Genomic DNA, 17,481 nt, shown 5'->3' on the forward strand with positions numbered 1-17,481 from the left:
ACTTTTCACCTTAAAGGCAAGTAATAGGGGACTGGATAGAAGTATATAAAATTAATAATAATATATTGTTTATTGTTGCTGTATTGTCCATCATGGTCATTTCAACCACAGAACAAAATATACGTTATGCATTAATGATTAATAAAATTGCACATGGCATAGAGAAAGCGGATAGTCTTTCTCCCACTCTCATAACATTCAATGAAGCTGAACATAGGAAGATTCAATCTAGATTGAAAGCAGCATGCTGAGGATGAGCATGAACAATTCTAGATTTAGAAAAACTTCATTTTGGCACTGAAAATGGGTTGGTATGTACACAGCTTCTATCTCTTGGGAGGTATGGTCGTCCCTCTTCCTATTCTGGTTTAGACACAACTTAAAGTAAATGATCCTGAATTCCTGAAAGACTGCCGTCTTCCCTACAGACCTTCTCTGGCACTGGGATTGGCTGAGGGGGCCCTCTTGGTAGTTATTCCACCCTCAGAGCCTCATGGGTAGTGATGGTGGCTTGGGAGAAGGCCTTCTCTGTGGTGTCCCCTACGCTGTGGAACTCCCTCCCCACAGCAACTTCATTGTACAGCTTTTTGTGAATGCTGCACCTTCTGACCTTGGCTTTTGACACATGCAGTATATATTTATAGGACACATATTATTTTTATGGCTGCGAGTTGTTTTAAACTGTTTTTAATATTGTGTTTAAATGTTGTAACCCACCCTGGGACCTTTGGATGAAGAGAAGGAATAATAATAATAATAATAATAATAATAATAATAATAATAATAATTGCATTATTTTGTCATACAGCTGGCATGTCCAGTTCCTGAGATTATATCGTCCCCTGACTAATTGACTTTTTATCTGTGGAACTAGTTCCTCATCATTTTGGATGTGTGAGAACTTGCTGTATGTGTCTTTAGAAAATGGTTTTGCCAGTATAATGAAAAGGTGCCCGCCTGCCTAATGTCAATTACATCAAGTGGACATCCAGTTTGCCTCATTTAGGTTTTCAAATACTATAAATGAGCAGAAATTGTGGGGCAATTGGCTGGGCCGGAGTGGCGTGCTGGTGGACAGAACTTGAATTTCATTTAGAAGCAAGAGTCCTGAGACATATAAAGGGTCATTTTGCTGCTTGCCTTTCACATCTCAGTTCTGCCATTACAAACATGACAGTGGTAAGACAGTCTAGAAGCAAAGTGGTCTGAATGTCCCTTTCTGATTTGGATGGAAGAAACTAAAGTTTCTTCTGAACATCTTGTGAAGAATCATAATAATTAAGAGTCATTAGAGGCATATTGAGTGCTCTGATTCTTGGGTCTGCTTACATCCTAATGTTGGCTGTTGGCCTTATATCCGTTTCCTTCAGTGGACTGGCATTTTCCAGTGTGATTAAAACATGCCACCCAAAGACAGGCATGAAATGGGAAGTGATGGCATTTGGTATTTCTGGAATCAGTTCAGAAGACAGATTTGGTGACACATTTATCTACTCTTCCTCCTGCTTACTAAAAAACTTGCACCAGGAGGAATTTTGAGTAGCCCAAGCTGAGTGCATATGATGGGTGCATCTCTGAAGCATACCTTTGGGGGGTCTGTATGTGAAGAACCACCTGTCACCAATCTTTTATTAAAAAAACAACACCCCCCCCCCCAGAAATATTCCTATTCTAAGAAATGCTTATTCTGTATGTGGAAATGGTACTCACTGAAAAGCTTGGTGTTCTTTAGGTTTATTAAAAATATTTATTAGGTGGGACAAATCAATGCTCTAGAGAGGGAGTGAATCCACTGGAACATCAGAAGAGCCTTCTGGATCAGACCAGTGGTCCATCTAGTCTGGCATTCTGCTCTCACAGTGGACAACCAGATGTCCCAAGGGGAACCCGAACATCAGGGCACTCTCCCCTCCTGTGGTTTCCAGCAACTGGTATTGGAATCCCTAGTACTTTGACCCCCAAGAAGCATGTAATTATTTATTAATTCTTGCCTTCCCCCAGCACAAAAAAATACTAGCAATTCCTTCCTACCTTATCATTTGTGAAGCATCTTGATAATCTGTTTTCAGCTTAGTAGGTTAGATAGATTTGGTATTTACAGTAAGCCTGCAACTTACACACATTTAACTTGTGTGCATTCGGCTTTACACGTGTGGCAGAATTTTAAAAATAAAAAGTGGGGCAGGGTTCCAGAAAAATGACTTTGGCAATCCCACCCACCATTGAACCCAATGTGTTTTGACTATACCCAATTTTGGCTTTAGGTGCGATCCTCAGAACCTAGCACCCATGTAAGTTGCGGACTTACTGTATATCATTCTGACTTAATCATTTCCCTACCAGCCTGCCCAAGTTTGTCTTGGATTGTGATGGGCTCAACTTGGCATCAGCAAATGGGGCCAGCCCAGAATGTTTTGCTCCTTGAGCCACAATAGCAGATGGTGCCCAGTCCCTGAGTCAAAGTACTCAAGGCTGAGAAAGTTATGATGGCACCTGAGATAGAAAAATCCCACAAGTGCCTCCCACTGGAACTAAAAATACAACAATAAATTAGGCCCCATCTGCACTATAAATTTTAAACAGTATCATACCACTTTAAACAGTCATGAATCCTGAGATGCAGTTTGCTTACGGCACTGAGAGTTGTTAGGAGACCCCTAGTTGCCTCCCAGAGATATAATTCCCAGAGTTCTCTGGGAAGAGATATTGATAGGGGCCTCTTAACAACTCTCAGCACCTTAAAGTCTGCAGGTCCCAGGACTCCTTGAAGGAAGCTGTGACTCTTTAAAGTGTTATGTTACTGTTTAAAATGGTTAGTGCAGATGGAACCTTTGATAACAATTTCCATGACATTTCTATGCAGCTTCCTCATTCTGCCTAATGGTAGGACCAGTCCTGATAGTGTAGGATAAGGGAGGAATGGAAGAAGGCTGAATATTTCTTTCTCAGTAATTTTTTATTTTCCCCTGTTCCTGCTTTCCTCTCGGCTTAGAAGAAAATTAGAAGCTATAGTCTGATATCCCTATAGAGCACAGCTAACATATAAAAATGAAGTTTTGTGCAGTGGTAGTTTTTAATGTGCCATATTTTCCAGAGACAGAGGCCCCCTGAAAACCTAGCCAAATATTCTTCTTGAAATGAAAAAGGTGTGATTCATAGCCTCATTCTTCCCACTCTAATCAGTTAGCATATACAGCCCAGAGCACAGACTCTCTACTGGGCCAGATCTTGGTAGTGAGTGCAAATTGATGGCACTGTGCAGAATCCTCAATTTGATTCCAAATCTAAGCAGTGTGTGTCCAAGGTTTCAGTCACTAAATCAATAAGGAATTGCTTGTTTGGGCTTTGCAAAAATCCACATAGTCTGGAAACTTTTCCAGGCGACTGCGCACATTTCTATGAAGATGAGGGAAGGATTCCAATGTTTTGGCTTTGTTTTGCAAATGTGAAATAGTAATAAATAGGGTCATGATTGTGTTCATATCATGGTAGAATTTACACGGCATTTATTGTATGCTTTATTGGCCCCAAAGGGTGGAAGATAGAAAGCAACTATGATGATAGCAACCTTTGTCAGAATTCCCAAACTTGCATGTTAACCTATCTCAACCCCTCAAAAGCCAGGTTTTATAAACATGGAATCCCAAAAGATGTGCACTCAACCTTCTTTTTTAGGGGAAGAGGTAATTATTCTTACATATCCACCATTAACAACCTTTTTACTGCCTCTTTTGACCCTACTTCTAAAACCAGAAGAACAATCTTGGGCCCAGAAGGATTCCAGAACAGGTAGTTCATTACTGTTAGTATGTGCACCAGCTGAACTCACCAGAGAGTGAGAGACCTGGGTTGATGCTCTTATCATACAAATTCATGTAGTGTGCCTCGGTTTCTCTGCTGTGTTTCTCTGCTTCTCTCTTTCATGCACAGAAAGAAATCTGAGCATATTGTACTAACTTGAATAGTGGTGTATTCAGAGTTTGGCTTCAGAGAAAGAAGTCCTCTAACCAACAGGACCAGCCTGAGGAGATACACTGCCTGAAGTGAAAGGCAAAGATGGCTTCCCTTTTCCAATTTCATTTACGGAAGCTGGATGAACTGGCAGCTGCAGACAGAGTTCTCCACTGTATCTGAAGGCAACAACCTAGCTTAGGGGCAATAAGGCAAAATGTGCATAGTTCCAGGACTTAGAAAGTTACTTTTGCCCATGAAGGTGGCAATCTGTGGCCCTGTGATAACAGTGAAATATGCAGGACAGTACATAGAGTTGTGTAAGAATCAGACTAAATCGTGATTGACTACAGCAGAAAGTGGGGTTGGCATGGCAGTAGGGTAGTGGTATCGCTCTACATTCCACCAACCCTTGCTGTCAGAATGGTCTTCTGTCAGGGTTAGGAAACACCTCAACCTCTTTCAGGGTTGAGAAGCACCTCAACCACCTGAGCCAGGTGCCCAGCATCTCACTGGGTGACCAGGGTGAGAGATTCCAGCCATGCAGGGGCCCTAAACTGAGCCTAGGGCATGCCATGGCCAATCTCTCCCCTTGCCACCGGGGGGCTTCCTTCACTATTTTGATCCTGCCTCATGACATCTCCACCAATATGCAGAAGTCTAACTATCACCTAGCAAGAGTAAGCCTGAAATCATTGAGGGAATGGTAGGGGGGAAACCAGTCAAGAGGGCAGTTAAGGTTGGGAGAAAAATTCATTTCTGGCCCTGTCAACCAGCGACCCAAGTAGCTCAGTGAAATACTAATATTGAGGGAGGGTGGGGTGGGAAGGTCACCAGGGGCAACATGGCCCCAAGTGCATGTGAGTGAAGCCTTTGAAGGCCTTCCTCCTCCTCACGAGATCCCACAAAACGATGCCACCCTGCAAGATCTTGTGAGAGGGCAAGGGAGATGCCACCCCCAGTGGGCAACCCACCCCCAGTGGTGCCTGGAGCCAGGCTGAACAGTTATGGAGAATCCTAGGAACTGCTGCTTGTTAAGGCTGCGAAGAAGAAGAAGAAGAAGAAGAAGAAGAAGAAGAAGAAGAAGAAGAAGAAGAAGAAAAAGAAGAAGAAGAAGAAGAAGAAGAAGAAGAAGAAGAAGAAGAAGAGGAGGAGTAGTAGTTTGGATTTGATATCCCGCCTTTCACTCCCCTTCAGGAGTCTCAAAGCGGCTAACAATCTCCTTTCCCTTCCTCCCCCACAACAAACACTCTGTGAGGTGAGTGGGGCTGAGAGACTTCAAAGAAGTGTGACTGGCCCAAGGTCACCCAGCAGCTGCATGTGGAGGAGCGGAGACGCGAACCCGGTTACCCAGATTACGAGACTACTGCTCTTAACCACTACACCACACTGGCTTGTAGCTTGGGGTGTGAGCCCCCTTAAACTACAGTTCCCAGGATACCCCATGACTGTTAACAGTTGTATAATAGTGCTTTAAATGAACGGTTTGGATGTGACCTAGATTATGCAAAAATAAAATAAGACGATAGGTGTACATTCCTCATCACAAACAACCCCCGTGCCCTGTCAAATCTGCATTCAAATAGAATTGTGTTTTCAAAGAGGTCAGAAACTACAACCGATTATTTGCAGTTACAAATCAAGCACCCTAAAATGAACAGTTGAATCAACTTGTGTCACTTCATACCACACACTTTTCATTTGAGGCAGCTTACACATTCAGCTCCAAGTTTTCCAGTGATTAGCTATCAAGTGATGTGTTACCGAGCGATATGTGTGAGAGACAGCAAGAACAGGCTCTAAACTTTCTCAACCTGGGTGGCTTCAGGCATAAGAATTTGGACTCCTTCTCTTGAATACATCAAAACAAAGATGGAAGGGATTGAAAGGGAAATTAGATGCATAACATAAATTTGCAGAGTTCTGTGTTTGGTAACTGCTGTAATAGAAGAAAACACGTTTTCTGTTATCGCTCCCATTGTATCCTCATCTGTGTAATTGTCTTATTTGAACGCATAGCATTAACACATTTGACTTGCAGTACCAATCAGGAATCATGGGATCTGGCTTGTTAAATACGCCCAAGGCATGGTGCAGCTCAGAGGGTCTGCTTGCAAAAGTTCCCAGATTCAGTCCCCTACCTCTCCAGGTAGGCTTCGTGTAAAATCCTGGGGAGCCACTGCTAGTCATTGTAGACCAGTTATTTTCAGCCTTGGGATCCCAGAGATTGTTGGATTACAATTTCCAGCATCCTTAACAATTGGCTGAGCTGGCTAGGGATGATGTTTTTTTTAGTCCAAGCGACAACTGAAGATCCGAAACTGAAGAACTCAAATGTATACAATGCTGCTCCCACCTTTGAGAGGGTGTGGAGGCACATTTTTCACATCCCAACTACTTATGCCATAACCTGTGTGATCTCTGTGCTTCAGGTAGTCATCTCCTTTTCAGGGGATGGAGCATAGATGCAGTGAGGGCATTGGGGTTAAGGGTTTGTGCCAAAAGTGAGCTCTGAGGAGAAGTTTGAAAGGAAGAGTTGGTGCAGCCTCACAATTCTGTTGTAGCTTCCATTAGAAAGGAAAAGAGAGACCTTTAGATGGTTGACTGTTGTGCAGCTGGAAGAAAAGGTAATATGAGTTCTAGGTCTGAAGGTGGCAGGGAACAAGGCCACAGAGGGCTCCAAAGGGAAGGGTGAGAAATTTGTGGCAGTTCTGGGAGCAGGCAGGAAGGCAATTTTAATGATGGGCATGCCCTGGGCTATGAGAGGAGTGATTTTTGTCATCAGAGTGAAAGGTCTGGAGAGAGGTGAGAATTAAGATGGGGCAGTGGAAGAGAGAAGAAATAGGAGATACAGAGCATTAACCTATTCTATTCTATTCTATTCTATTCTATTCTATTCTATTCTATTCTATTCTATTCTAATGTATTGCCAAGAGGACAGGGAAGAGGAAGGGCCTTATTTTTGCAATGTTTGAAAAGGAGAAGCAACTTGACCTGGAGAGGAGGATGGAGGAGAATTTTCAGTTCCTGGACTAGTATGCAGATTACAATCTAAAGCTCTAACACTTCTCTGAATTTCGCAGTGCCATTATCGACTGAAAATGTACTGGAATATGTAAAACTGTAGGGTATCTTAGGCTAAAATATATTTAGAAATGCATACATTGAGATATAATACACATTAAAATATTTTGTGATAAAATATGCATTTAAACACATATCCAAATATGGATTTGCATATGCATTTGTGAAAAGAGCTTCTCAAGTTCACCCAACTCTCCATGATGCAGACTCTTGGAAATGAATACTGGCCCTCACTTAGCCTGGAGCCCTCCAGATGTTGTGGGACTACAGCTCCCTTCAATTCTGACAGGTGGCTTTGCTGGATGAGTCTAATGGCAGTTGTGGTGGTGTTTTTGCTGCCATTATTACTTAAAGTGTTTGTACCCTGCTCTTCAGCCAAAATGGCTCCCAGTGGTTTATGTACAATCAGGTAAAACAAGCAGGCAAGCTTACAATATATGTAAAAATGACACACAAGGGAAAGGAGACAAGGAGGGAAGGGGGGGGTGAAGCAAACTCAAGTACCAGTTCTTAAATAGTAGCTTTTATAATGACCAACTGGCATAGAAACAATTTAGGTAAGGAGTTACTTGATGGAGCTGGTCTTTTGGCAGACCTGTTGGAACAAGGCCTTCTTCTCATCTTTCCTGCCGAAGCAACCTGATGGAAAAATATGAATTGAGTCTGAGGGTGCTGCCCCAATCATAGTAGTGTGGTTTGTCAATGATCTTTCAAATCACAATTAGTGCAAACTGTGATTTGAAAGGTGGCTTCAGACTGACTTTTTAGACCCCAACAAACCATGGTTTGAGAACTGACTCAGATCTGGACATGAAAATAAACTGTTTTTGTGCCTGAATCCTGCCATAAATATCAAGAAGCTCACTTGGAGAGGTGGACTTGTATAGAAGGGTAGTATGTTATTATTATTATTATTATTGCCCACCCTGAGACCATAGAGTGAAGGGTGGGTAATTAACAATAACAACAACAATGACACCAGTCAATATAATGTTGGCAGATTTAGGGAGTGTGAAGGATGGAAGGAGTGCTTGGTGAAGAGACTTTTGAGACAACGAGAAGGAGGGATATGTTGCATGCCACTCCCTGCCAACTCCACACACACACCGACCTCCATGTGTTGGGTAGAAGTTCCCAAGGAGGAGACCACACATGTTTAGCTGAATACAGAACTTCTGCTCAACGTGTGGAAGACTGAGGGGGTGATGGGATAAGCAGGGGGAGATGGGGACAGCAACATCAAGTGTGGGACTAGGTGTTTGTATACCATTTCTGAAGAAGGCTATGAAGGATTCTTAGAGTGGTGGGGTTCAGGGAAGTGAAGCAGTTAATGTGACTTACTCACATTTCTGCTGGCTTCAGAAAGACTTCATACAAAAGAACCAGGAGTTAGCAGCAGTTGTAAAGCATGAATCAAATCAACCCATTCAAAATTAATGTTCCCGATGTTTCTGGTGAACAGAATAATAAGCATTGCTATCAATCCATCAGTCTTTGGGGTAAGTCTCCCTGCAACCCACCCACCCAACCAAGCACACACATACATACACAGTATTCAATACACTTCTGATACTCTTGCAAATTCCAACATGGGGATTCCATGTAGATTCCTAATTACAGAATCCGTTGATTCTACTACCTGCACATATGTAGAGTAGCACATCTCATTTGCTATGATTTGAGTCTGAAAATAGTTGAAGATATCTGAATGCATATCTTTTCCCTGGTTGTGTTGTCTGGTTGTGAAGAACAGCAGGGCAGGGAGGCAGTCCTAGCTGGCTAAATTAATGAGGAACAGATCTATCAAGAGGCTGAGTAGCAACTGTTTTGGATAGGCAACAACAGTGGAGAGGTGTTACCTTCAAACCCTTCTCTAGGGATTTCTAGAAGTACCTCTTTGATCACTTTGGAACAAGATGCTGAACTAGTTGGACAGTTGGTCTGTTCCACTGGGGATCTCTTATGGCAGCCTTGCCCAACCTGGTGCCCTTCCAAGGTGTAGGACTCCAACTCCCAACAGTCCCAGCCACCACACCCATGCTGGTGAGATTTCAGGACATAAGGACATAAGAAGAGCCTCCTGGATCAGGCCAGTGGCTCATTTAGCACTGCTTCCTGTCCTCACAGTGTCCAACCAGATGCCCACAAATGGAAGCCCAAGCACAGCAGTCCTTTTCCTGCAACTGGGATTCAGAGACATTCTGCTTCCAACAGCAGAGGTAGAACATTGCAGTCATGGCTAGTGGCCATTGATAACCATCACCTCCATGGATTTTTCTGATCCTCTTTTAAAGCCATCCAAATTGGTGGCCACCACTGGGCAAGTTCCATAGTTTCAACTCTGCGCTGTGTGAGAAAGTACCGTATTTTTCGCTCTATAAGACGCACCAGACCACAAGACGCACCTAGTTTTTGGAGGAGGAAAACAAGAAAAAAAAATATTCTGAATCTCAGAAGCCAGAACAGCAAGAGGGATCGCTGCGCAGTGAAAGCAGCAATCCCTCTTACTGTTCTGGCTTCTGAGATAGCTGCGCAGCCTGCATTCGCTCCATAAGACGGACACACATTTCCCCTTACTTTTTAGGAGGGAAAAAGTGAGTCTTATAGAGCAAAAAATACGGTACTTTCTTTTGCCTGTCCTGAATCTCCCAGCATTCAGCTTCTTTAGATGACCCCAAGTTCTCGTAGAATGAGAGAAGGAAATTTAATGATTTTAAATAGCCACCTGAGTCACCGAAAACCTTAATGCAACCTCAGACCACCATTTCTCATCCTTGAAAGAAAACACAGTGCAGTGCAGGATCTCTGTTGGGTACCCCTGTAGCTTATGGCGAGTAAATATTGACAAAGTAGTCTAAAGAGCAAACACTTTGACATTTGTAATGTCCACTGGAAGATCTTGTATATATTTATTCTGGAAGAATAAGGGCAGCATACAAATTTTCCCAATCTCGCTTCTGCTGTCATTCTCCTTGTTCTTGCTTCATGTCAAGAAGTCTTTGCAATAGTAATTGGACATTTGTAGCACAAGTAATAGAGATGTTGGATCTCTGTTAGGGTAATATTTCCACATTGATTCACCTGATGTCCCCTCCTAGCTTTTCCCTATCCAAAATTAATTCCTATTTAAGAAGAAAAAAGAAACTCAGGACTTCAAGTTTTCCAAGAAGTCCTTATTACTGATTGTTGACTACTCTTGTACTTCCTATTACTTACCTAGTAAGTACCTAATACTTACTATAATTAACAATCATAATCATAATTTATTACTTGTCCTTCACCCTAAGGTCCCAAGGCATTGAAACACAATATGAAAAACGGTTTAAACCAAAAAAGCAACAAACATAACCTAAAAAGAATGAAAACAAAGAATCAAAAATGTGAACCATAAATTTTCTTTGCACTTTTTGTTTTGCTAACAAATCAACAGCATTATTTATTTATTGGGGGGGGGGAATAAAAACAGCTTACAATAATAAAAATGCAATCACAAAAATAAGGTGTGGCAATTTGTACAAAATTTAGAAATTAAGAAACTGGGAGCATGGAGGGCTCTAATAGTTCATGGTTTACGTTCCGGAAAAAGTATCAGAAAATTCAGAACTCCAAAACCCAGAGCAAAATGAAGATGTAAAAAGGTTTGAACGTGTCGCTGCTTCTGGGCTCAAAACGCCTTCTGCGGTTAAGCCCTCACTCTCAATGTAATCCCTGCCTTTCTAAGCAGCCCCAACATGCAAATATGAGCTTTTAATTTTCTTGTAATTGAGGCACTTTTGTTGTTGTTGTTTGTGAGATTTTTTCCTTTATTGATGTTTTTAAGTTTTATTAAAGATTGGTTCTCAAAAATGTAATGAGTAAAAAAAAATCTGGCTTAATTTAAATTGTGAATCTGTCTGTTAAGAAATACATTAGGGGTAGGAGAAGCATAAGACATATTAATTGACAGACAGGAACTGCTGTCTCTGAGGTTGATACAAGTAATTTATTACTTTAGAAATGAATGCCACCTCCAGAATGTGCTTCATTAATTTCAAATTTAGTTTTAATTTCAAGCTGTTGCCCCTTGAGAAGAATAAGGTGGCAAATTATGTTCGAAGAGCAGATTTCTCTCTCCCCCCCCCCTTTCCTCTTGCTTGGAAGAAACACTAAATTTTAACTGTTTAATTTTAATAAATAAATGTGGTTCGTTGAGTGAAACATGCCAGCTGCTGATATATAACATGAGACCAGCAATTGCTAACGCCAATTTTCTCTCTCTGCTTTTCCTTCCTCTTTTTTATCCTCCTAGCTTACGTTTCGGATGAACTGAAGGCAGCAGCAATGGCAGAAGATGACCTAGAACCCGACGACAACGTGGTCGATGGAGAACCGTCTGCCAAATACGCCTGTCCAGAGAAGGACTTCACTAAGAACTGCCAGAGCTACCAGAACTCTCCAGCTGCCGAGTTTTCCAGCCATGAGATGGACAGTGAGTCGCACATCAGCGAAACCAGTGATCGCATGGCCGACTTTGAAAGCAGCTCCATCAAGAATGAGGAGGAGAGCAAAGAGGTCTCCATCCAGCTGGAGGAGTCTGTTGTCTCGGACAGCTTGGAGCAGATGAAAGCTGTCTACAATAACTTCCTCTCCAACTCCTACTGGTCCAACCTGAACTTGAATCTCCACCAGCCAACCTCTGAGAAGAACAATGGGAGTAGCAGCAGCAGCAGCAGTAGCAGCAGCAGCTGTGGGAGCGGCAGCTTTGACTGGCATCAGACAGCCATGGCAAAGACACTGCAGCAGGTCTCGCAGAACAGGATCCTTCCTGAGCCTAGCCTTTTTAGCACAGTCCAGTTGTATAGACAAAGCAGCAAACTTTATGGCTCCATATTTACTGGGGCCAGTAAATTCCGCTGTAAAGACTGCAGCGCTGCCTATGACACATTAGTGGAATTAACGGTGCACATGAATGAAACAGGACATTACCGGGATGACAACCACGAAACAGATAACAATAACCCCAAAAGGTGGTCCAAGCCTCGTAAGCGCTCTTTGCTCGAAATGGAAGGGAAAGAAGATGCTCAGAAAGTCTTAAAGTGTATGTACTGTGGCCATTCATTTGAGTCGCTTCAAGACTTGAGTGTGCACATGATCAAAACAAAACATTACCAAAAAGTGCCTCTGAAGGAACCCGTAACCCCTGTAGCAGCAAAAATAATCCCAGCCCCAAGAAAGAAAACATCATTGGAGCTAGAACTTCCAAGTTCTCCAGACTCCACTGGTGGGACACCAAAAGCAACAATCTCTGATGCCAGTGATGCACTTCAAAAGAATTCCAATCCTTACATCACACCGAATAATCGCTATGGACACCAGAACGGTGCCAGCTATGCTTGGCATTTTGAAGCAAGGAAATCTCAAATTCTTAAGTGCATGGAATGTGGGAGTTCCCATGATACTTTGCAGGAGCTCACTGCCCACATGATGGTGACAGGACATTTCATTAAGGTCACCAATTCTGCCATGAAGAAAGGGAAGCCTATCATAGAGGCCCCTGTCACGCCAACGATCACGGCTTTGCTTGATGAGAAAGTACAGTCCGTGCCCCTGGCAGCCACCACCTTCACGTCTCCTTCCAATACACCCTCTAGCATCTCCCCAAAATTAAACATGGAGGTAAAGAAAGAAGTTGATAAGGACAGAATCATTGCTGATGAGAAGATGAAAGACAAGGAAAAATCAAGTGAGGATGAGGAAAAATATGATATCTCCTCAAAATATCATTATTTGACTGAAAATGACTTGGAAGAGAGTCCCAAAGGGGGACTGGATATCTTGAAATCTTTAGAAAACACGGTCACGTCAGCTATTAACAAAGCCCAGAATGGCACACCCAGTTGGGGTGGCTATCCCAGTATTCATGCTGCCTACCAGCTGCCCAACATGATGAAGTTGTCCCTAGGTTCGTCGGGGAAAAGTACTCCTTTGAAGCCGATGTTTGGAAATGCTGAAATAGTATCACCAACGAAAAGCCAACCTTTGGTGTCCCCGCCCAGCAGTCAGACGTCCCCTGTGCCAAAAACCAACTTCCATGCCATGGAAGAGCTGGTCAAGAAAGTAACCGAGAAAGTGGCCAAAGTTGAAGAGAAAATGAAGGAGCCCGAAGCAGGGAAGCTATCTCCGATGAAGAGAGCGACACCTTCTCCATGTAGCAGTGAAGTCAGCGAGTCCCTCAAGATGGACACTTCCAATGACATTGGGTTCAAAAGCCAACAGAATAGCCCTGTTTCGCAGAGGGAGAGCTGCAAGGACAGCCCAACAGGTGAACCAGTGGAAAATGGTAAGGAGCTTGTCAAGACCATCACAAGTTCCTTGAGCAGCAGCACAGCTATTATCACCGACCACCCTCCAGAGCAGCCATTTGTAAACCCATTAAGTGCATTGCAGTCTGTCATGAATATTCATCTTGGAAAGGCAGCTAAGCCTTCCTTGCCTGCCCTTGACCCAATGAGCATGCTTTTTAAAATGAGCAACAGCCTAGCGGAAAAGGCAGCTGTGGCCACCCCACCTCTGCAGTCCAAGAAGCCAGACCACTTAGACCGTTATTTTTATCACATCAACAATGACCAGCCCATAGATTTGACGAAAGGGAAGAGTGACAAAAGCTGCTCTTTGGGTTCAGCGCTTTTGTCATCCACATCGGTGTCTTCAGCATCCTCTTCATCTACAGTGACAACGGCAAAGACATCTGCAGTTGTGTCATTCATGTCAAACTCGCCGCTACGCGAGAATGCCTTGTCAGATATCTCTGATATGCTGAAGAACCTGACAGAAAGTCACACATCAAAATCCTCCACGCCTTCCAGCATCTCTGAGAAATCTGACATTGACGGGACTACAATAGAGGAACCGGAAGAGGCGACCCCGGCTCAGAAGAGGAAGGGGCGCCAGTCCAACTGGAACCCTCAGCATTTGCTCATTCTTCAGGCACAGTTTGCAGCCAGCTTGCGGCAGACATCGGAGGGGAAATACATCATGTCGGACTTGAGCCCTCAGGAGAGGATGCACATTTCCAGGTTTACGGGGCTCTCAATGACCACTATTAGCCACTGGCTGGCCAATGTGAAATACCAGCTCCGAAGGACAGGGGGGACAAAGTTCCTTAAAAATTTGGACACTGGGCACCCGGTGTTCTTTTGCAATGACTGTGCTTCCCAAATCAGAACTCCTTCGACGTACATCAGTCACCTTGAATCACATCTAGGTTTTAGGCTACGAGACTTGTCCAAACTGTCCAGTGAACAGATTAACAATCAGATAGCACAAACAAAGCCGCCCTCCGAGAAACTGTTGGCACCTTCGCCGGAGGAAGAAATAGGGACCTCCTACCAGTGTAAACTTTGCAACAGGACTTTTGCAAGCAAGCATGCCGTTAAGCTCCATCTCAGTAAAACACACGGGAAGTCTCCAGAGGACCATCTTCTCTATGTGTGTGAATTGGAAAAGCAGTAGCATTTGCTTTTGACACACACCCAAACTACAACGACAATTGTACTTGGCTTTGAGGAAAACTGTCCAAAACAAACAAACAAAAAAACCCGCCTTAAAGCTCCCCTTTTAGTTTCTGTTCTTGGCACATAATTTTTACTTTAACTCTGGGGTGTCACTCTTGGCCTGAACGACTTCTCTCTTTCGTTGTATAACTGTACAGTGTTTAATAGAGGTGCATAATCAGCTGTTGTTACTGGTAAAATATGAAGGTTAAAACGCAGTGGTAAGTGTTTGGAACTTTGTGTAAATTGGGGTTTAGTTGCTGTGCATCCCTCCGATGCCTTGAGCTGCATGCATTAACAAGACAGTTTAATTAAGCATTTATTAACTAATTCTAGTGCACTTTTTCCATGGTGATTCAAGTGTGCTGGTCGTTCTCACCCTGTAAATTTTTAGCCCTCTGAGTACTTTGAAGCACTTTTGCATTAATTTGGTTTTTAAAAAAATAATAATAATTATTATTATATTAATGAAGTATGTATATGTTTTCCTTTTTTACAACAACAACAACAACCCCCTTACAGCTAAGGAGACATTCAAGCAACTCTAAGAATGGGCTTGAACAAGACGTGCCACAGTCCATTAGTTGGTTGTGCATCTGGCTGGTTAATGTTTGAAGGAGAGGATTCACCCTGAGAATGCAGACCAGCTTCTCCTGTGTGAGTTTCCCTTTGGCTGTTGCATGGAATTGCTACCAGCTTTATGCGCAAGTTGCTTGAGCACCTAGGTGGTGGCATTTCCCGTGATGTCCAAAATCACTTCTGTTTCAGGGATCTGATACCTTGTTTCAGCACTTCCAGTATCCATAGTCCAGATTGTTCAGCCTGTCTTCGCCCAGAATGGCCTTTCTTCCCTTAGTTCTTATGGCTGGTGTGGACCAGCAGTCCTCCCAGCTTGGCTTTGTGTGATGTTTGCTTGAACTTTCCACAGGCAGCAACTGATGGAGTGGCACTGCTATGCTGCTCACCTCACCTCCACCCAACTGAGTTGCTAAAGCATATCGGGATGGAGTGGAGAAGGGGCAAATGGGTGGCAAGTTCAGTGTGGTGCAAACAGGCTGCAAGAGCCCTGGATTCGCTCTGCCACGTTTACACTGCACTGATCTGACCACCACCACCAAGGCCCTCCTCTTCTCTGTCCCAGTGTGGTGCTGAGACTCAGTTGGACAGAAGTCAGAGCAGCAGTGGAGCCCTGCCACACCACCTGCTGTTATCAACAAAGAGAGCTACTTTTCTTTCTCTGGGACATGTCTTGTGAATCTGGTTGTAGGCTACCATGCCAAATGGGGACCATAGGATGCTCCTTCTGGATATGCCTTTTGTTGGAATTATCTATCGCACCCCCCACAACTGCAGGGGTGGCACCCATCGTGAACTTTCAGGCTATATAATTTTCACATTGAAACGTCGATGTATATATATATATTGTACAGATTTCAGAATCCTCATATGGAAAATGTGATTGTGGACAATGCCATTTCTTCTTCTTCAACGTTTTTATCAAGGGTGAATTTTTTTGTACCTAATATGCTCCGAGTATAAGTGGTACCTATAAATATATAAATATATATATAAATATATAAAATAATATTGTATATTTCTTTTCTAGGTCAAAAGGTTTTCTTTTAACATCTGAATAATGTAAATTATATGAAAAGATACACTCGATAGCATTTATAAAGTGTTCAAAAAAGAGAAAAACATTATTCTTGAAGCAAAGTATGGTTGTTTTCCTTTTGCTATACAGTACATCTATATTGATAGAGGTTCATGTTTAAATTATACATATTTATTCGTTGTTTGCTACCTTTTTTAAAAGAAAGAAAGAAGAAGCATTCTGATAAACGAAGCCACGGACTGGCGTGCATTACACCTAATTTTGCACAACATGAATTTTAAAGGTATTTATTAGTAAAATAAATAATAATAATAAAAATTCAAAAGCGAAAAAAATCAAAATCAACTCAGTGCTCAAAGGGTTAAATCTATTTGGGGGTGGGAGAATTGAAGGGGGAAAAAAACCTTGTACTGTATTTCATAAACATTGATAAAAAAAGCCTTTAAAATGTTTGTACTGTAATACTTTGCTTAAAAGTTACGAGGCATTCTGTGATATACCCTCTTCCACTTATTTATATGCACTCTTGGTTGTGTTATTTCCTATCGTAGAATGCCTTTCCACCTCTCTCTCTCTCTCTCTCTCTCTCTCTCTCTCTCTCTCTCCCTCTCTCTCTTCTTTTCAGTTGGTAACTTTCTGTTTTGTTCTCCCTAATTATTCTCCCAAGATTTCATACTGCAGTTTTATCTTTAGGCATATGAAAGGTAACCCGTGGTTACCAGCACACTAAGTGATTCTGTTCGTCTCCATTTTTGGCAGTTAATTTGCAGAAGTAACTGACAGCTGACACCATATGAGAATCTATGTGTACAATATTGGCATGTAAACAGCACAGACCCAGAATCGCACCCTCTGTGCCCCCTCTTCCGTTGTTGACAATGTGGCACCATTATATGACTCTTCATATAACCTTCTTTCTTTTCTTTTCTTTTTTCTACAGCCGCATTAAAATTGTCTTTTTTGCTATAATTTTGTGTTGCGTTCACAATTATATCTGATATGTGCTACGACTAACGAGCACATTAAAATTAAATTGTATACTTGCTGTTTATGACTGAAGCTTAAGGAGGCTCCTTCATCTGCCAGGTGTTGGCAGACGGAAATCTATACATAAATCACGGGAGTTTTTGTGAACTTTCGCATTTAAAGAGCAAGGGAGCAAATATTCAAAGGCTGCCTTGAAAAAGGGGGGGGGGGGACAGAATGAAATGGAGGTTATATCTCCCCTTTAAACCTCCAGGAAGATTGACTGTAAAGAAGAGGGTTTATAAGCAACATTTTGTGAGGAAGCAAATAGAT

At 42.6% G+C, this 17,481-nt stretch overlaps 1 protein-coding gene across 2 annotated transcripts in view; it reads left to right on the forward strand.

The window, feature by feature from the left end:
- Positions 1-17,151, forward strand: part of TSHZ3 (teashirt zinc finger homeobox 3) — a 110,878-nt gene extending 93,727 nt beyond the window's left edge. For both annotated transcript variants that reach the window (XM_028740297.2, XM_077931493.1), the window contains exon 2: positions 11,324-17,151. In XM_028740297.2, the coding sequence (XP_028596130.2) occupies positions 11,324-14,526 (3,203 nt within the window). In that variant the 3' untranslated portion in view covers positions 14,527-17,151. The remainder of the gene's footprint in view (positions 1-11,323) is intronic.
- Positions 17,152-17,481: the final 330 nt, after the last annotated feature.

Source organism: Podarcis muralis, chromosome 7, assembly GCF_964188315.1.
Source record: "Podarcis muralis chromosome 7, rPodMur119.hap1.1, whole genome shotgun sequence".
Lineage (NCBI taxonomy): Eukaryota > Metazoa > Chordata > Lepidosauria > Squamata > Lacertidae > Podarcis > Podarcis muralis.